Source organism: Plectropomus leopardus, chromosome 15 (assembly GCF_026936395.1).
Source record: "Plectropomus leopardus strain MGB_pleo_1.0 chromosome 15, ASM2693639v1, whole genome shotgun sequence".
Lineage (NCBI taxonomy): Eukaryota > Metazoa > Chordata > Actinopteri > Perciformes > Serranidae > Plectropomus > Plectropomus leopardus.
The window spans coordinates 11,076,541-11,095,439 of record NC_142190.1 but is presented as its reverse complement, the minus strand read 5'-3'; the positions used below and the strand labels follow the sequence as shown (position 1 = coordinate 11,095,439).

Sequence of the window (18,899 nt, the reverse complement as noted above, 5' to 3'; positions counted from 1 at the left end):
AAACAATAACAAACAGCCTTATCCTTTAAGACAGGTCAAATGCAGGGCTTAATAAATCATTATAGTACTAACATTACTTAGTTCTCATTTTACTTAAACACAAAAAATAAAAAAACAGGGTTCAGGCTGAAACATACCTCAGTTTCTCTCTAACTTTGACTTGTACACATCATCATAAATTGAAAGCGTAAAGAAAAACGCAGATTTTGTGGAGAGATTTTTTTTGTCTTTTCAATAAAAACAAGTTCCCTCCAGTTTAACGCACTTTACTCACTAAACATTTTGATCATCTTGCATTAATCAGGTTGACAACAGCCCAAAACATATGGCAATTACACACTGGAGAGGAGTTGTGCAACATGTTTTAATTTTGATGGACTCAAACTGCTCTGCACCTCGCTCTGAGTGTGAGTGTGTGTGTGTGTGTGTGTTTTTTGTGCGTGTGTGTGTGTGCTTTTTCAAAGAACTTCTTGTGTTGTATAACAGACGATCACAGCCTGTTTGATGTTGCTCCGCTGCACTCTACTGTTCACTCAACATTTTTTTCCTTCAGCTGTTTGCAAGGTGTTATGGGTAGCCCTTGATGCCAGACGCAGTACTGAAACATCTTCATTATGCAGAGGAAAGGGGGGAAGGAGCTGAACAGTCAGTTCACACAGTGAAGTTTAATATTAGGGCGCTGTTTGATGTCCATGTACTTTTAGAGGGTGGAGGGGTGAGGGTGAGGAAATGGGACACAGCGTAGGCTGGTCTGTCTCTGTCTCACTGGTACCATATTTGGGAGAGCAGCGTGAGAGAGAGGACAATGGCAAAGGCAGGATAGACTATTATACCTGCAGCTAACATTAGTAGGTCAAGCCCATGTACATGCACAGCCTGTGTCTTTGTTATTACAGAGAGATGAAGCCCTGATGCCACTCCTGGGCTTGCCTGTGTTCCACTAACTTCTCAATGACAGTGAATTTCGTCGGCATTTCTGAAAAAGTAAAACAGGTCACCAGGGATGGGGACTTATCACAATTAAATTTCTGACACAGAACGAAACTCAAATTAAACTTTTTAGTTCAGTTACCACCTAAAATCCTTCTACATGATGTCATCTGAATGTCAAGCTGCTAAAATCCAGATGAGAGATAGCTGATAAAAATGATGACATATCTTTCTAGGTCTATGCTCAAACTGCAAGAAAATCAGATTTTTTTCTTGAAATTAGATCTTTAAGACTAACTGCCTGCACTATCATTTGCAAGTGATCAGATCAGATTTGTATGACATCACCAACCTTTCTGCATCGGTTTTGTGGTAATGACCTAGTTGTAGTTAACTATGCAGCCACACAGCTTTCCAACAAAAAGCACGGAAAACAGAGGTCAACTCTTTTCATCCTTCATACAGTCACACGGTCAAGTTGTGGCGCAGAACTTCTCCATCCCACAATTTATTTCAGCATCTGTCCCAGGACTATTATTCTCCACGCTGACCTCTATAGCACTCTGCTCACAGCAGCCAAGGATGTATTATTAGATAGCAGACCTTAAGATGGCGCCTACTCAGTCCAATGGAACTGCTTGTGTGGTGCGTACAGATCAGAGACTTAACATTGTGATGACATCACAGATTCTTAAATCGCTTTTCTTGACCCAAGGAAAGTTTTATTAAAATAAAACCTCCATGGCTCAAAAATTAAAAAAAAAAAAGATTCATAATTGACCTTATTTGCAGTATGAGGTGTCCTATTAGCAGTTTTACAGATGTCTCTTTTGCAGTGTTGGTCTATGGGGAAAATACTTTTTCAGCCGCAGGGGATGTTTTTGCTGCAAGATCACGGGTGGCCACAGGGAACACTGAGAGCAGGGCTGAGCTACATTCCTTGTTGGATTTTTTATTTTTGCTGTCTGGACTTTATGATTCCTTAAATTATTACCCAGTGCTCACAGCAATTACGCTTTCCCAGCAGCAATGACTAAATAGTTAACTTTTTTGACTGAATAGCTGATTTTTTTGCTGCCTTAATTTATTGGTGATGTTAGGGTAGATCTGCAGGCACTACTAAAAAAAGTACTGCATGTTTTTGTGTGGAAAAAATATGACATTCTAGTAAAAAGACATTAGAGTTCAACTTAAATCAAAAACATGACAGTAAATGAAAGTCACCTAAGTAATAAAGATAGTAATACAAAATTTATCATTAAGTAGTAGGTTTATCAAGGATTCTAACAATGATTATAGTAGTATTGTTGATTAGACTCTTTCTTAAGTGACATTTCATAGACCAACAATTAATTAAGAAAATAACTTTCTGATTAATTTATGATGTTAATAATCGTTATTTGCAGCCCTAAATCAAAATTGAAAAAGTTGACAGTGAAATTAAACAATTATTATCAATTATTGTTTCACCAGCAAACTGTTAGTTGCACTGTTTCCAGTGAGGCTTCAGAGATAAGCAGAGGTGACAGTTTAACACAGACATGGTATATTATCATTTCTATAGTGGAGAAACTCAAAGTTGCTGGAACACTGTGTTACAAAGTGTTAAGACTTAGTAATAAAGAATCTCTTTGACTGATCTCTGACTTTGTGTGTGTGTGTTTGTGTGCTTTAGAGATGGAGTCTGTAAAGTTAGCCCGCCTGGTGTTTAACACACTGTTTGAGATGTGCTGCCTCTGGCTGAAGGAGCTGCCTTTCCGCCGCCGTCCACAGCCATACTATGAAACCTCCATCCACGCCATCAAGAACATGAGGCGCAAGATGGAGGACAAGCACGTCATCATCCCTGACTTCAACACACTCTTCAACGTTCAGGTGCATACAACTTACCCACACAATGCCAAAGGTCCTCGTTATAGCACCACTGAACTATGAAGCTGTTTCCAAGATTGGTAGCTGCGTTTATGATTTCTGATAGTATAGTGTTTTACTAATAGTAAAAATAGCAACTAGAACTAAAACAAAAAGTTTTTGCTGCTTAGTAATGTGCATGTTACTGCAGTAATATACGATGACTGAATATGACAATGATGAAGGAAAAAAACAGATCAACACAATGATGAACATCTGATTACTGAATACAATAAAGGTAGATAAAGCTTGTTGATTACAGATCATTATGAATGTCATAAGACCTTCCACTGCCAACAATTCATAATACATCGCAAATTTACTTAGTCAGTCTAAGGTGATCTACACAATATCAAGCAGGTTTGCTTAGCTTAGTTATGTGAAAGGCTTCTCATATGTAAATATAAAATTAATTTAGAAAAATTGAAAAAAATGACCACTTCTCTTCACCCCATCACTTGCTGCCACAAATTTTCTCACTTACAAAGAAATTGTACAAACTGGCACCAAATTCACTACGAACTGCCGGTATAAACAAATCTGACAACAGGTTTTGATATTTCACTTTAGTGCAAATGTTCAGAATTTCAAATGAAATTTAAATAGTATTCATATTACAGTAAAGTAGTGTTGTAGCATAACCACCATAAACCTACACTTTTTAATTAAAAAGAACATTCTAGTTTATTATATTCTTGCAAGTAGCTTTGCATGTCACCATATGAATATCTATTTTTGAGTGTTCTTTGAATCATGACATTAACCGCCTGCAGACCTGTGGTGTTACATGTGTGCATTTGACTACAACTTTGCTGAAGGTTTTTATGTATCGTCTGACAGGATCAGGAGGAACAGGCTTACTTTGCTGTGTTTGACGGTCATGGCGGTGTAGATGCTGCCATTTTTGCTGCCAACCACCTCCACGTCAACTTAGTCCATCAGGAATCGTTTGGCCAGGACCCGATCGAGGCGCTCTGCAGAGCCTTCAAACTTACAGATGAGCAATTTGTGAAGAAGGCCTCGCGAGAGGTAACCTCACCTGCAAAAAAACGAGAAACAGACTCAGAATTATAAACACTGAACCACACAGAGTAATAAGCAGAGTAAACCTGTGGGTTTTGCAAAGTTATCACCTGTTAGTCAACTGAAATATATTTGTGTACTAATATATTCTAATACTACTACTATATTACTGCTACAATTGCTACAGCCCCCCAACAACCATGACTAATGCTACTACTGCTGCTAGCCCTAATTACTGCTGCTAATTACTTCTTCTACTTTGATACCTGTTACTACTACTACGGCCACTTCTACTTCTATTTTTGCTACTACTATTATTACTGCTATTACTACTACTGCCACCATTACTACTACTACTGGTGGCCCCACTCGTACAGCAAACACTGCAAACTCTACTACAACTTCAGCACATTTCACTGATTTCACTACTGCTGATCTTCCTATTTGTTTTTCTTGGTAAAACGTATTTACACATTTACAGCCTACAGTCTCACATCGATGTATATTCATATTTGTGTGCAGCAAGAAAATTGTGTGGCAACAGCTACTCTGGATAGATGCAAAACGATAAAGTTACGCAATGTACATCGAAATAATATGCTATTTAACATTTAACATCCTCCGACCTGACCAAAAAACTCTAAGTAAACTCTAAGTAACCTAACAAAAATACTCTTTTTAAAGAAAAAATATTGATATGTTGATATTTTCTTGTTGCTTTGCTTCCCTCTGACAGTAAACTGAATATATTTGGGTTGTAAAAAAAACAAGCAATCGATTCATTGAGAAAAAATTTGACAGATGACAATGAAAATAATCCTTAGGTGCAACCCTAAACATTAGCTGTCACAATACTGTTGAGATGAAGAGCTGTTATCCAAAAATAAATCAGATATCAAGCTACAATTTCATATTTATTCTGAAGAAAGGGCTATTTATTTATTTTCATGAATTCAAAGGGAGAATGCACTCATTGGAGGCACACTGGCTCGAGCTCCTTGAATAGAGTGTAAAATGATCCATTAGCTAACTCTTTTGAGTTCTTCACCCACAGACATTTAGCCTTTTTAGATCGTGTTTTTCCTCCCACATTCAATACTCACTAATACACCACTAACTCTCTTCCTAATCTCCAAAACAGCCATGATGAAATAAAGTGGCCAACCAGTTCCAGTGTTAAAAGCTATACAACACGTCTATAGTGATACTGAATAGAATATACTTTGTTTTGAACATTTAAAAAACTTACTTTGTGCTGCAATTCTTGTATAAAAGGCGCAATATAAATAACGTGCGTTATTATTAATTCACAGTCAATCTCATAAACCAACTCTACAACCAAACTAAACCACTCAGTTCATGCTCTTCATATAAACATGTTTTGATATTATCCAGCAACAAATATAAGGTACAAAGTACATGTAGCTACAATGACACTTTCCTCTTGATAAAATCTACCCAGAAAACAATACACAGATGAAACATTTACATATGCCCACTTAGCTAATTTTAGTGAAATTGTACTATTAAATTGTATGGAAATTATGTATCATGCAATTTGCAATCTGCAACTAGCTTAACCGTGTTAAACTATCTTAATCATGTTAAGCTAGCCCAACAAGCTAGCCGTTAGTAACGTTAGCTAAAGTTAGCCATTTAGTCCAGAGACGTCCACTCGACCTTAAATTTGGTTTAGTTTAGAGTTTTAGTCTAAAACAATATCTCGCGGCTGGTGGGCACCAATGTGTTTCATTTCGAGTAAAGTAGGCTTACAAATTCATGCTGTAGGAGATAATCCGCTTGGTTCACAGTGACACCGCAGTTTATTTCTTCCTTTCACAAAAAGACGTACTAACGTCTGTCAACGTCGAGCTGATGACGACACCAGTACGTGACAGCCAACAGCCAATCAGATCGCAGCAGAACAACTGAGCAGTCAGCTGCACGTAAAGTCAAATTCACGCTGTTTGTTTTTATTTTATTACCGATGGATTTGGCAGTGTGGGAAGAAGTTGTAAAACTTAATAGCCAGGGCTATTATTTGCCCCAAATCACTTAACTAAACAGACAGATAAATGGGACAGGCCTTGATATGAGACAGGCTGTTAATTCATTTTGCACAAAACTTGCTCTGCAAAGATGGAAATAAAATCAAATTATTAATTTAGCCTTTTGAGACCAAGGGAAATTGGCTTTATTTTATTTGTGTCTTCCTGGTTCCCTCTTCAATTTGCTTTTTCCATTGGATTTTTGGATTATGGCAGAAAATAAATTCTATGGCCAAGAAACATTTATAATACTTACACATTATGTTGAAGACAATAAGCAAGATAATCTGCAAAAATGAACACTACTTTCAGGAGCTTAAATGCAATCACAAGTAGTAAAAACATAATGTCAGGCCATAAACAAACTACTATACAGTCGCTTTTAAGCTTTAAAAAACCCATTCAAAAGACCCATTGTCTTTGAAACAAGGGAACCAGAGGTGCTAACGTGCTAACTGATTTATGGGTTTTAGGACTCATTTCTCTGGTTCTCTATGCATCATATTATTTAAGATTATAATATGTTTGTAGCATGGCTGTCCTGTGAGAACCACATATCTCTAAAAGTATTTTTTTCATTCAAAATTAACATGTGGAGAAATGAATTTTATTACTGGTCAGGAGGTCTATCAAAGGCCGCAGTCTGAAAAGTAATTACCTGTCAGAATAGTAGAATAAGGTGGAGTAACAAGTACATTATTTACTTGAGATTTGGCAGAGTAGATGTACAAGTTGTAGTTGACTGAATGTACTTAGTTTTATTCCACTACTGATTAAAATACTGATCTTAAATAGTTCAACAACGATAACTAAAAGCAGCAACTTAGGATGTTTTTCATACAAATCCAGAATTGTATTAATTTCTAAATCACTAACTATCACCAAAACCCACACCTCTCCCCCACCAATCCCTCACATCTGTGTGTTTATTTTCCACATCAACACTTTCTGTTTATGTTTTTTTCCATTTTTCAAATTGGCTCAACTACTCCACATTCTTTCCAAAAAGTCATGACAGTTTTTCTGCTCGTAGTCTGATGATCCTGATCTGGTTCCTGTATGAAATGATTTAGCTGCTGCTCAGTTTGTGATCTGACTACTGTGACGTGTGTGTGTGTGTGTGTGTGTGTGTGTGTGTGGCAGCACCTGCGCTGTGGCACAACGGGCGTGGTGACATTCCTGCGGGGTCGGACATTGTATGTGGCCTGGTTGGGAGACTCCCAGGTCATTCTGGTCAGGAAAGGGCAGGTTGTGGAGCTGATGAAACCACATAAACCAGACAGAGAGGTAACACACCTTTACACATGGACACACACATCCTCACACACCATAAGTTTAAAAATCTATCACTTACAATAAGATTATTGTCCAAAATTACATCAAATTTCATACCTATGTTATGTAGGTAAAGAACAGAAACATCAGACAAATTTTGTCTCTTTTAAGGTAGCAGGAGGGAAAATTACCATCCTTAACATTTGTGAGGGTGGGTGGGTGGGGGGGGGCATAAGTCGAGTATCTCTGTTCTACATGATGATTTTTACCTTTACCAACTATCATGTTTTTTTCCCAAAATGATGGACAGATTTTTTTGGCATTCCTTTATCTCAAATGTCTTGAAAAATAGTGCATATAGCTGCTGTAAACAGGAGGAAAAATTGCCCTCAGACCAGGGTTGGAAATTAACTTTTTTGTCCCCCTGCCACTTTGGCCGGTGGACTCCAAAACCTACCAGCCACTCAATAGACAACAATTGTTTTTTGGCTGATGAGTGAAGCAAATCTAGCAGCCACTTGCATATTTTACCAGCATTTGGCTGTTGGCTGGTGATCATTTCCAACCCTGCCTCAGAGTTTAGTGGGTTTGTGCCAAGCACCCAAATGTTTACAGCATCTACAGCTGCGCCCCTGAATTTAAATCATGTAATTCTTTCTTTTTCTTCTTCTTTTTGTGCAAAAACAATTTCAAATCTAAGTTACATAATACATTTGGTGTCTAAAATATATTGTTCTCACCTCTGTTAAAATAAACATCACTGAAGCGAAGAATAATATCAATATAACAGCTTTTTCCAAGCTTTCCAACTGTAGTGTTTTTACAAAATTTGCACAAAAGTTTGTATTGCATTTTACATTGTGATTTAAAATAAAATATTTGCTAATTTGTGTCAGTAATCACCACTAAAACTGACTGTGCTTCATGTGTGTCTGCAGGATGAGAAGCAGAGGATTGAGGCTCTGGGAGGCTGTGTGATCTGGTTTGGCACATGGAGGGTTAACGGCAGCCTGTCTGTATCCAGAGCAATAGGTACCATTAATACTCAGAATAACCACATGTACCTGTTGTACATATTCATACATTGGACTCTGAAATTTTTTTCATGCCTGTTTTTACTCATTTTTGCTTAAACTTAAACATTGTCAGCTGAAACAAGAGAATCTTTGCCTGATATCAGACAGAACTGTCAACACATTAGTCTCCGTTTCCATCTTTAGTCGGATATTGCGACCACTCTAACCAGTTTCATCGGGGAGCGGTATTCACTTTTCTCTAAACAATCACTAGAGACCAACGCATCCTTCTGAATCTACTGTTATTAAAAGTCCACAATAGGGATGGTAACAATTAATCCATGAGCGGTTAATCGCTTAAGAATTTAATCAAACATGAAATTCAACTGATGAATCGTTAGGCTGTGTAATGCTGTCAAAGTATGAGCAGTGGTATGAGTCAATAATAACAGAATAACCTGTTACCTGTGTTGCCAGGTGACTCAGAGCACAAGCCGTACATCTGTGGTGATGCGGACCATGGTATCTTCCCACTGGATGGTTCAGAAGACTACTTGATCCTGGCCTGTGATGGCTTCTGGGACACAGTGAGTCCAGACGAGGCGGTGCGGGTGGTGAGCGACCACCTCCAGGAGAATGCAGGAGACACCACCATGGTAGCCCACAAGCTGGTGGCCTCGGCCCGTGACGCAGGCTCTAGTGATAATATCACTGTCATAGTGGTCTTCTTGCGGGACCCACGCTGCCCACCACCCAGCGGCACAGAGGACGAGGAGGAGGGTGTGGTGGAAGGAGAGGTAGAGGAGGAGGAGGAAGAGGTAGCGGATGTGGAGGAGGAGGAACAGGAAGAGGAGGAGGAGGAGGAAGACGAGGCAGTCAGGGTAGAACGCGATGGGGGTGAGGGAGGCAGCACTGCGGACATTGGGGGGAAGGGTCGCGGAGGCTGGCCCCTGCAGCAGTGCTCGGCCCCTGCTGATCTCAGCTATGAAGACCGAACGGACTCGTTGACGGACAGAACTAGCCTCAGCCTGCTGGGGCCGTCGTTGGAGGGCCGCATCTCCCTGACCGGGGGCTTACGGCAGCCCTGCTCCAACTTCAGCCCCGACCTCTTCACAGCCTCCCACATCTATCGAGAAGAACGCCCACTGAGGCGCAGGTCCTGTATTCCCTTTCAGGAGGCCAGCATCTCTAGCTTCACGGACCCACTGTGGCCCCAGACAGCCATGCTGTTAGGCCAGGCAGTGAGGCAAAGCCGCAGGCTCGGTTATGGTAGTCGCCGGTGGAGCCGTAGGAGGCCAGGCGCATCCAAGGAGCTGCTAGGCCTGTTACCATCTGGCCACTTGCTGCCGCACATGCGGCGCCACTCCGACCGGAGGCCCGGAGTGGCAGTGCCTCACCTGCCACACAATTCCACCTTCTGAAGAGGTGACCCAAACCAAACCATCTCCTTCATTTATTCAGTCCTGCCCCTCAGTCCACCCACCCACCTCTGCCTTCAACATGTCTTTCTTTGATAGTAGGTAGTTGTGGCTCCTGCAGTCTCTACATGATTATTGAATCTCTGTCGGAGGAGTGGTGCTCTCTGTCCTAAACCGAGATGTTTCCAAATGTAAGCCGGCCCACTAAACACAAGCCCTGCTCCTTAATGCTGTAGGTAAAGCGCAAAACTGCATCCACTCCATTCATTAAGTCAACATGAAGCCAGAGATGTAGGTTGATTAGATGTGTTCAGACTAAATGTAGGCTGCATCCTTGTATAAAAATATCAGACAGGACAACAGACAGAGTTTACTGTATGCAGTGCAAAAAAATAGGAAAAACTGGAGTTTCGGCGATATTTTAAATAAATTGCCTGGTCTGTGTGTCGTTAGCTGGCTGGAAAGGAAGTCTTTATTGGACTTCAAAGCTCTAGTGCTAGCTAGTGCTAGGAAAAGCAAAAGTTCACTTGCATTCAGTCTGAGCACAGGTTTAATTCAAATGCTTGGTTGCTCAACACTCTCGTCAGCATCTTCAGACAGAAATTATGTATTTTGGACAGCAAGAATAAGCCTTGTAGGACCAATTAGTTGCTCTCAGGTTGATGCATTAAAAAAAAAGATCTCAATAATAAACCCATACATGGTAGCTGAATTCCAAACCCACAAGCACAAGCATGTGCTCTTATAACAGCCTTCACACTTCTTTAAAGTCCCTAAGATGATATGAGGATAGTACCCATATCTCTACTTGAGATTTTAAAATATCCAATAACGATCTACTTTTTTTAAAAATTTGTAATACAAACAAAACTTACAGGAAACATTTTTGAAAAGGATGCCTAAAATTTGGTTATTGAAGAACTGCAGTGAATTACAGTGGCCCTGAGGGTCAAAACGTAAAGCCTTAAACTAAAACCACGAAATACTTTTGTGTTAATAATTTTTCTTTCCTTCTATCTAATGTTGCCCAGGTATAAATGGAGGTTGAGGTGACACACCTTTTGTTTTGAGACAGCTGTGGAGAATGTCGAGCGACTGAATATTAAACTCTAATGGCGAAGTTTACCTCTTTGTCAGCAGTCCTCTGGTGGCAGATAAATGCAGTTCATAGGGACTAAAGGCACATGCTGTTCTTTCCCTCTCCCCATACAGTCAATGACCCAGCCATTATCCAGCCACAATTTGTCTACAGATAAAAGCACTTAACACCGGATTATAAAAGATTAGCAGTCACTTACCTGAATAAATGCTTCGTGTTGTCCAGTATTCCAGATGGGGATATACTCCTGAGATAATGTTTTTTTTTGGGTGGAGGAGAGGGGTATTTAATTTATTTATTTTTTGTTATAGTTATTGTTGGGCCACATAGCTCTTGCAAGTATTCCAAGTGTATTTACTTTTACACAAAACCCATTAAACAGGAGTATTTTCCAGCAGGCTTAATAAGTGCAAACCATTTAATGTTGGGCCAGGACAGTTGAAAGCTGCAGAACTCGTGCCTTCCATACGTATTACTAAAGCCTGTTTCCCTAATGCACACACAGATTTACTGATTACTAAATTCATGTAAAACCATTAGGACAAGTTTGGCATTCAGTCGGGTCGTATTATTACTCTGTGCCATTTTAAAAGAATAGTTTGACATTTTGGGAGATACATTTATTCACTTTCTTGCCATGAGTTATATTAGAAGATTGATACCTCTCTCATGTCTGTATACTAAATATGATGCTACTTAACAGCCAGCAGCTGGTAAGCAGGGATGCATAGTATTGGATTTTTGGTGATATCTGATATGCAGATGTTTTCTGACGCAGTTTGGCTGATAATGATACATACACATATGTTTTTCAGCCTAATAACAGACAATATCAAGTCTCTCCTGCAGCGGCATTAACATAATTATTACACCTACACTCATTGTAATGGCCAACTGGTGGCAGGCACAAAATACACTTCTTTATAAAATGTAGCCTACACATTATTTGGGCCAAACAATAAAACTCCTTTAACCCTGCTTACATGTAAAACATGTTTATTTTTGTTCTTATGTAACAAATTTTAAACAGAACTGAAAAAATCCTCCCATCCTAACAGGCTTAGATGATGCTCTCCCTGAGACAATCCTGACAATAACCAGAACCTGAGCAAATTTGACCTATTTCAGTTAATTTAAGTCACACATGGGCAGCACGGTGGTGTAGTGGTTAGCACTGTTGCTTCAGGGTCCCAGTCTGTCTCTATGTGTCGGCCCTGTGATAGTATGGTGACGTGTCCAGCGTGTACCCCGCCTTTCGCCCCTATGACAGCCCCCTCCTGCGAACCTTAAGAGGATTTATAAGCTGTTACGACCAATGAATGAATGAATGAAGTCAAATAATTAAAAGTTCATCTTGTCGACCTGTCATAATGGCAGGGAAGTTCATTTTGGACCAATCTTGATGTGTCATTTTAAGGCGCTGTCTGCAGATACTGATGATGTGCTGATATACTGATTAACATATAGCTTTGCATGAAGAGTTTTAGGTTTAGCTTTACCTTTTGGCCGGATTTATGTAGTCATTAGGAGTGGGCAGTAGCACAAAATTTGCTTTTGATCCAATACAAAGTAATACAGAGAAAGAAATGCTGTTATCAGTACCAATATGATACTTTCCATTGTGTCTTATATACTTTAATGTTGGGGAGAGCAATGTGTCATTATTTATGAAGTGAATAATTTGCCTGCTAAAATAACAGCAAATGATGACCAATAACAGTTTGAAAATTTAACAATAACTGAGGCTGAAGATCTGATTTGACTAAAATATAAGTTTCACTTTTATATACATGGATATTCTTTGTCTGAGCCTCTCTGAAAAGACTCTGCAAGTGAACAAAGTGTCAGGGGTCTGGATACAAAGGTATTTCCCCCCTCCTCCCTTGTTTCGGCTACAGCTACAAGTTTTCTATTTTGTGGGTATTTTCCTCTTTTCTTAAGCCATTACTGCTATTATATGTTGGATGAAACCAGTCAGAATGCAAGCCCCACTGTGCTGCACGCATACGTTGTTTCTGAGTGTAGACAACGCATTGCAGTGGAGAAGCAAAGAGCCCTTTATGTGTTGACAACAAAACAACATGATTAAACAGATGGTGTTACTCTTAAAATACTAATAGGTACGACATAGAAGAGAGCAACAGATTTTTTGGTATCGATCCTTATTGACAGACATGAGAGTGGACTTAAAGAAAGTGAATATGCACATTGCCCAAATTGTCGTTTTAGAGTAAAAGTCCTTCGAAAAACCTGAATACAATCTGCACATTAGAGAGCAGAGTTTTCTAATCAATAAAGTTGTGATGTTTATGGCCCCCCTACAACGCAGCAAACATCCCAGTCATCACCAGCTGCTGCAGATAGCCCCAATCATTAGAGTAATCCACCGAGGGCAGCTTGCGTGGCCCCACGGCGCCTTTTATAATTAGATCTTTCTCTGATCTGATCTGGATTTAACACTGGAGAGCCCCCTCTCTGCTCGCTGCTGACAGTGCTGCAAACTCAAATCTGTATGCCACCTTTCATTACACCGTAGTCGTCTATAAGACATAAAAGCCATTTTCAACATTCATTGGTTTCATATGATTAACACCAGATATGATAGCGTTCCTCTTTAATTCATAACCATTATTAACAAATATAATCAACTAACACTAATTTGTATGATGATATGTGATAGCACCCATACCCGTTAACTTGGTGAGACTGATCTGTGGAGAGACTTATGTCACTTTGCTTTAATTGTGTAACTTTCTTTGTGTATCTAACCATACTAAATGACTATAAACTAGCTATAACACACACTTGCTATTGAAACTATGAAATCATAGGTAAACTTTGAGCCATATTACCCTGAGTTACTAACTCTGACTGTCAATTTCAAAGTACTGAAATGCTTTGGTTGCCTCTTATTGTTAATTATTTTATTTGTTGTGGGAGCAAATGACTGTTCTCTGAGTCCCATCACCCCTTTAGTTACGGCTGTCAGGCTTTGTGTTCTCACACGGTAAATGCAGATATAGCTACCACTCAAAATGGGTGGTAATTTTTTTTTAAAATAATGGGTATCCAATTTCACTTTGGCTTCTCATTTCTGGTCTGCAACTGCTGCTAGCATATTTTTTATCGTAATTAGTTAACTCATCAGGATGCTCAACTTACACAAAATCATACTTGGATAAGCAACACAGAGGTTATGTCTGCTTTTTGTCTGTTTTTCAAACAGTACATGGTCATATTTTAATGGCACACTACAAACGTCTTTGAGGATGAAGACTAACCAAGATGTTTGGTAAAGTTCTGAAGCCTCTGAGCCTTTTCTAACGTAACATGTAACCCCACAAAATAATTTAGTTAGCTAATAATATTCTGCTCGACTTTGGAGATGACACTTTGTTATACCCCTTTTCCACCAAAATTGGCGCACACACGCAGGTTTTTTTAAACACAGGAAAACCTGCTAAAAATAGGATATAGACTCCTTTCCCACTGCTTATTATTATTATTATGTCTTGCTTATTCAGTCTTTCTTCCAAATTGGTGCAGACTAATTTGGACTGATATTTTAAAGCTGCTTGGACAGAGACATACAGTATTCTGTGGTGGCACGTCACTGTATCTCATTGGTTAAGGGGCTAAAATTAGCACGTTCACTCTGGTATTATATTTCCATCAATGATGATCAGAGCTGGAGGTGATAAATACTCGTGACAACTGCAGAGTCATTTGATGCGGGTGTGAATACCTATTGTTACCTTTCCCATTACATTAAAATTCCAGATGTTAGTTGGGTTTTTTGTGCAGTGGAAAAGGGGCTTTAGAGCAGTATGCCAGTTAGCCAGACATGCTTTGCATCTTGCAGAAGAGCAGACAAACATTCCCGACACTTTTCTCATGTTTTAAGGCAAAAAAAGACCATGGAAACTCTTTAAGTACAATGTACGTGGAGGAATCCAAAGTGTGACAGCCTTCCTTGTTTAGTTGCTATGTTGTTCGGGGTTGGGTTTTACTGAACGGTCATTTTGGACACAATAATTATTCCCTAACATTCCCTAACGTCATCATTCCCCGCTCTTTGGTTGATAAAGTGAATTTCTAAACGTCAGGATGTTAGTGCCGACCAGGTTCTGTAAATCGTGCCTCTGCTTTCCTGGCCCCGTCACTCGCAAAAGGTGTGATATCAAAACATGTGAGTCACAAGACAAACAGGCACTGGTTTCAGGGCCATCACCTCCCCTTTTGGTAGTATGGGGGCTCACTCTCCTGCAAACCATCCTGTGGACGGATGAAGTGAAGAGCATCAGTGGAGCAGAATGTACCTCATGTGTCCCAGAATGTCCTCGGAGACTCGGTGAAGTGTGTCGACGTGAGGTGGTTCGTCTTTTGCTAAAGGCATCTTAGCTGCAAGGAGTTTATCGCCGAGAAACTCAACAAACTGAAACCACTGGATCTCTTTTGTGGAAGTATCACTGCAGTGTTGGTCGATACAAGAAGAAGATCAATGGAAATCATTTCAAATATTCACTTAGGCACGGATGTATATTATGAGTACTAACTGTGAGTTGAGTGAGTGCTGGAGGAGTGTACATATAATAATTATGTCTTGTAAATCAGTGGTTTTAATCCATGCTCCACGTGGCCCGACAGCTGGGTCAGATGTTGGATCTGGATCCCAAAATCTCCCGCCACCAGGCTGAGGTGGAGGTGAGGATGTTACGTTATTGAACAGTCTGAGAAGGGCATCAGTTTATTAACACTGCCGCTGCCTTCAAGAGCTGCTAAAGCATATAAAAGGTGTTGAACCAGTCTGGCTTTCACTGGAGAGTTGTAGTGTACTTTCGTGGCCTAGCTGCTGTTTCACCCTGCTTTCTTACCCTGTCATGAATTTTAAAAAAAACGTAAAGATGTTAATTATCGGCTTAAAATACTGAATCTCCAATCTGCAGCTTCAATTTTAAAACATTTTTATCAATACCAGCCTTAAAAAAATATCTTGCCAATCAAATTATATTTGTAGTTTGTAGGTTTTCATTCCAATTCTGCAGGTGTTAGATGATTTGCATGGAGTTGATTAGAGATGAAGAGCACACGAGTGAACTGAGCTGCTGTGGTGTTAAGATAAAACAGTTTTACCTAGAGTCACTGTGTTGCAAGTCAGATAGATTGATAAATAGATAGATAACAGAACAGATCTTTTACACGGATCACACAGAGCAGTAAACTTTCGAGAAGCAAAGCTGTAAGAAGAGTTAATCTCAGGATCTTGTTATAATGACAAAGTGTCAAATCAGAATAAATTTTAACCAAAACAATCACTTATTTCTGCCGACGTCGCTTCATCGGAGTCTGACAATGTCCGAAGCACTTATGCCTTCCTTACACCAAAAGATTTTTTCAAGCAGTTTCACTTTCTTAGACAAATTTCCAAGGTTCAAACAAAATCCTGAGAGTTTTACCACAGTTTTTACACTGTGATCTTGATCATTTGGTGTAAGGTGGTCATAAAAAGCTGACTTAAGCCAGCTTTTTCTCATATTGGCACTCTTCAAAGATTTGAACTTTATCCATCGCTCTAGCACCAAAAAGGAAGCAGCAAAAGACTGTAAACATGGAGGGGACTCCTGGGTGGCAAATAGCAGACATACATGCACCGTGATGACGTTAAGTGCTTGAGCAGCATTTTGATGCCATCTCAGCAATAATCTAGCTTGGCATGCCCTTGCTGTGTCGTTTGTAGTGAGGAAACAGCTAAAGGCTGATGTGAATGTCTTAAATTTTGCAGGTATTTGGTGATATTCCAGCTGACAAACAAATCGGAATTCATCCTGAGGGGAAAGTAAATGTCTGGATGAAATTTCATGACAACTCATCCAACATTTGTGGAGATATTTCTCTCAAAATCACAAATGTGAACCTCATTGTGGCACAAGAGGAAAAGTCAAGTGATCTTGGTAAGATTCATCCTCTGAGGAACATGTTCGTCAGTACAAAATTTCATGGCAACCCACCCATTAGCTCCTTTAAATATATCTTTTGGGCGAAAACTTCTTGCAATGTAACAAGATTTTATTCATCCTTACAATGAGAAACTTTGTCATTATAACCAGATCTCATATTGAAATAAATTTGAAGATCACAGAAGTGGTTTTTTTTTTGTAAATGGTGGCAGATCATTGAAGCATGTTGTAAGTTGTGTCCACACCTCAGAGCAGCTGTGCAGTAGTTTCCTGTCCTCTGTGATTCACCGATGCTGTCTCACAGCAGGTCTGCGATGTTGACGTGAACTGTCTCTGCGCTCTGGAGGGAAAGACGTACCACAACAGCGCTCGGTGACAAGGACCGCATTCACCAAAACCCTGTGAATCAGTAATACAGTGTTACTCATCATAATTTGCAAACCGCCAGAAGTTGTCACTGTATGAGCAATAAAAACATCACCACTTGTGGTAAATCCTCTACCTAAAAGCTCACGAGCCCCACACTCCCTCCCTCACTCATGCTCTGCTTGCACTAAAGGTTCCTTTGAGTCGGATGTTTTCCTTCCCTGGTGATGATGAAAGCAAGCAGTTCAGCTCTGCTCTCCCATAATAATCACTGTCTGACTATAGGGCCCTCCATGAATCTGCACTGTGTGTCTACACGCGCACACACACACACACACACACACACAGACACAGAGAGACACACACAAAAGGCTTTTTTCTTTTTCTCTGTAAGCAATAATGACGTTGCATTAAAAGGCTCTCCGAGGGTTTGTCTTCTGCTGAAGGACGCAACAAAAAAGTGGTTCTGTCAGCCGGAACTTGAAAGGTCACAGAGCAGAAACGCTGAGCTCCTGAAGTCAGTTTCTCATTCATTTTCCCCCCGTAGAGAATAGGATTATGAGTCATAATCTGCTGCCTGTTGTAAGGTTCATTTAACACACTCCTTCACCTCCTGTAAAAAGTCTGTGGCCAACTAGTTTGAGTCCAAAATGCTAAATGATCTTCATGTCAGAGGCAAAATGAATGTGAAGCTCTCTTCTTTACAAGATAAAGGAGGCAGGACGTTTCGGCATCCCTGAGCAGTTTGAAAAAGAAAGCCTGGACTTCTCAGACTCTTTTCAAATGTATGTTAATGAGGCTAATGTGGATGAATAAGCTCGCTGAGTGCTGTATTTGGTCCCTAACTCTTGTCCTCTGAGCTTGAAGACAAACCCCATGATTGGCTCTTCTTCAACATGCAGGTTAGGTTAAAAAACAAACAAAAAAACAGTAAAACACACGTTGAGTACCTGTATTATGTGTTCCTGTAGTATATAAAATATGTGTACTGTATCTGGTGACTAATTATCATGTATATAAAGATTAGAACAAGTCCTCGACTGACGCCTTTTCTTTCCTAGACACTTGTGATTGTCTGATCTTTGTCATTTCGTTTTCTCAGCTCCTAACTGGGCTCCATTAAATTACCCAGGATCCTTTGCCTTATGCGGCAGTGGAAAAGTGCATTCATTCAATTACTGTACTTCAGCACAAATTTAGGATACTTATACTTGTCTTTTATGCCACTTCATACTTCCATTTCACCACATTTATCAGACAGTTTTAGTTACTTCATTGATTAAGACTTTTGCATACAAACTAAATGAAGATCAATCAGCCAACTAACTATTCTGATAAGTAATTTTCACAACAAAACCTGTCATGTGTTTAGCTTCACAAGCATGACAATTTATGGCTTTTCCTTTTAATTTTGTTAATATTTTAATAAAGTTAAGGTTTGGACTGTTTTTTTGGACAAGACAAACATTTTGAAGTTGTCACTTTGGGTTCTTGGTAATTAAACTTTAACTTTTTACTTTACATCATTCATAGTAATACATGAAAATACAACACAAACCACAGGTTTCAAGCGGGTAATTTCTCCTCTAAACTTTTGAAATGGTCTCATTTAATTAACTATTCAGGGCCCAAAAAAGGCCAAATTATCTAATATTTAACAAAAGGGTAAAGATTTATGGAAGCCCTGAAAGGCAAGATCAAACTTTTTTTGTGGACAATTTTTGCCAAAACTGAAGTTAATCTGTTTTGTCTCCGAGGAGATTATCTCAAAAGGAGCGGCGTGTACGGCATATTGTCTGTTCTTCTGTTTTTAGGGTTTTATCAAAATAATTTATTCACCGTCTACAATGTAAAAT

At 39.6% G+C, this 18,899-nt stretch overlaps 1 protein-coding gene across 2 annotated transcripts in view; it reads left to right on the top strand.

The window, feature by feature from the left end:
• ppm1e (protein phosphatase, Mg2+/Mn2+ dependent, 1E) overlaps positions 1–18,077 on the top strand; it is a 51,424-nt gene extending 33,347 nt beyond the window's left edge. For both annotated transcript variants that reach the window (XM_042498595.2, XM_042498594.2), the window contains exons 4-8: positions 2,606–2,805; positions 3,682–3,870; positions 7,056–7,199; positions 8,126–8,219; positions 8,681–18,077. In XM_042498595.2, coding sequence (XP_042354529.1) covers positions 2,606–2,805; positions 3,682–3,870; positions 7,056–7,199; positions 8,126–8,219; positions 8,681–9,624 — 1,571 coding nt within the window. In that variant the 3' untranslated portion in view covers positions 9,625–18,077. The remainder of the gene's footprint in view (positions 1–2,605; positions 2,806–3,681; positions 3,871–7,055; positions 7,200–8,125; positions 8,220–8,680) is intronic.
• Positions 18,078–18,899: the final 822 nt, after the last annotated feature.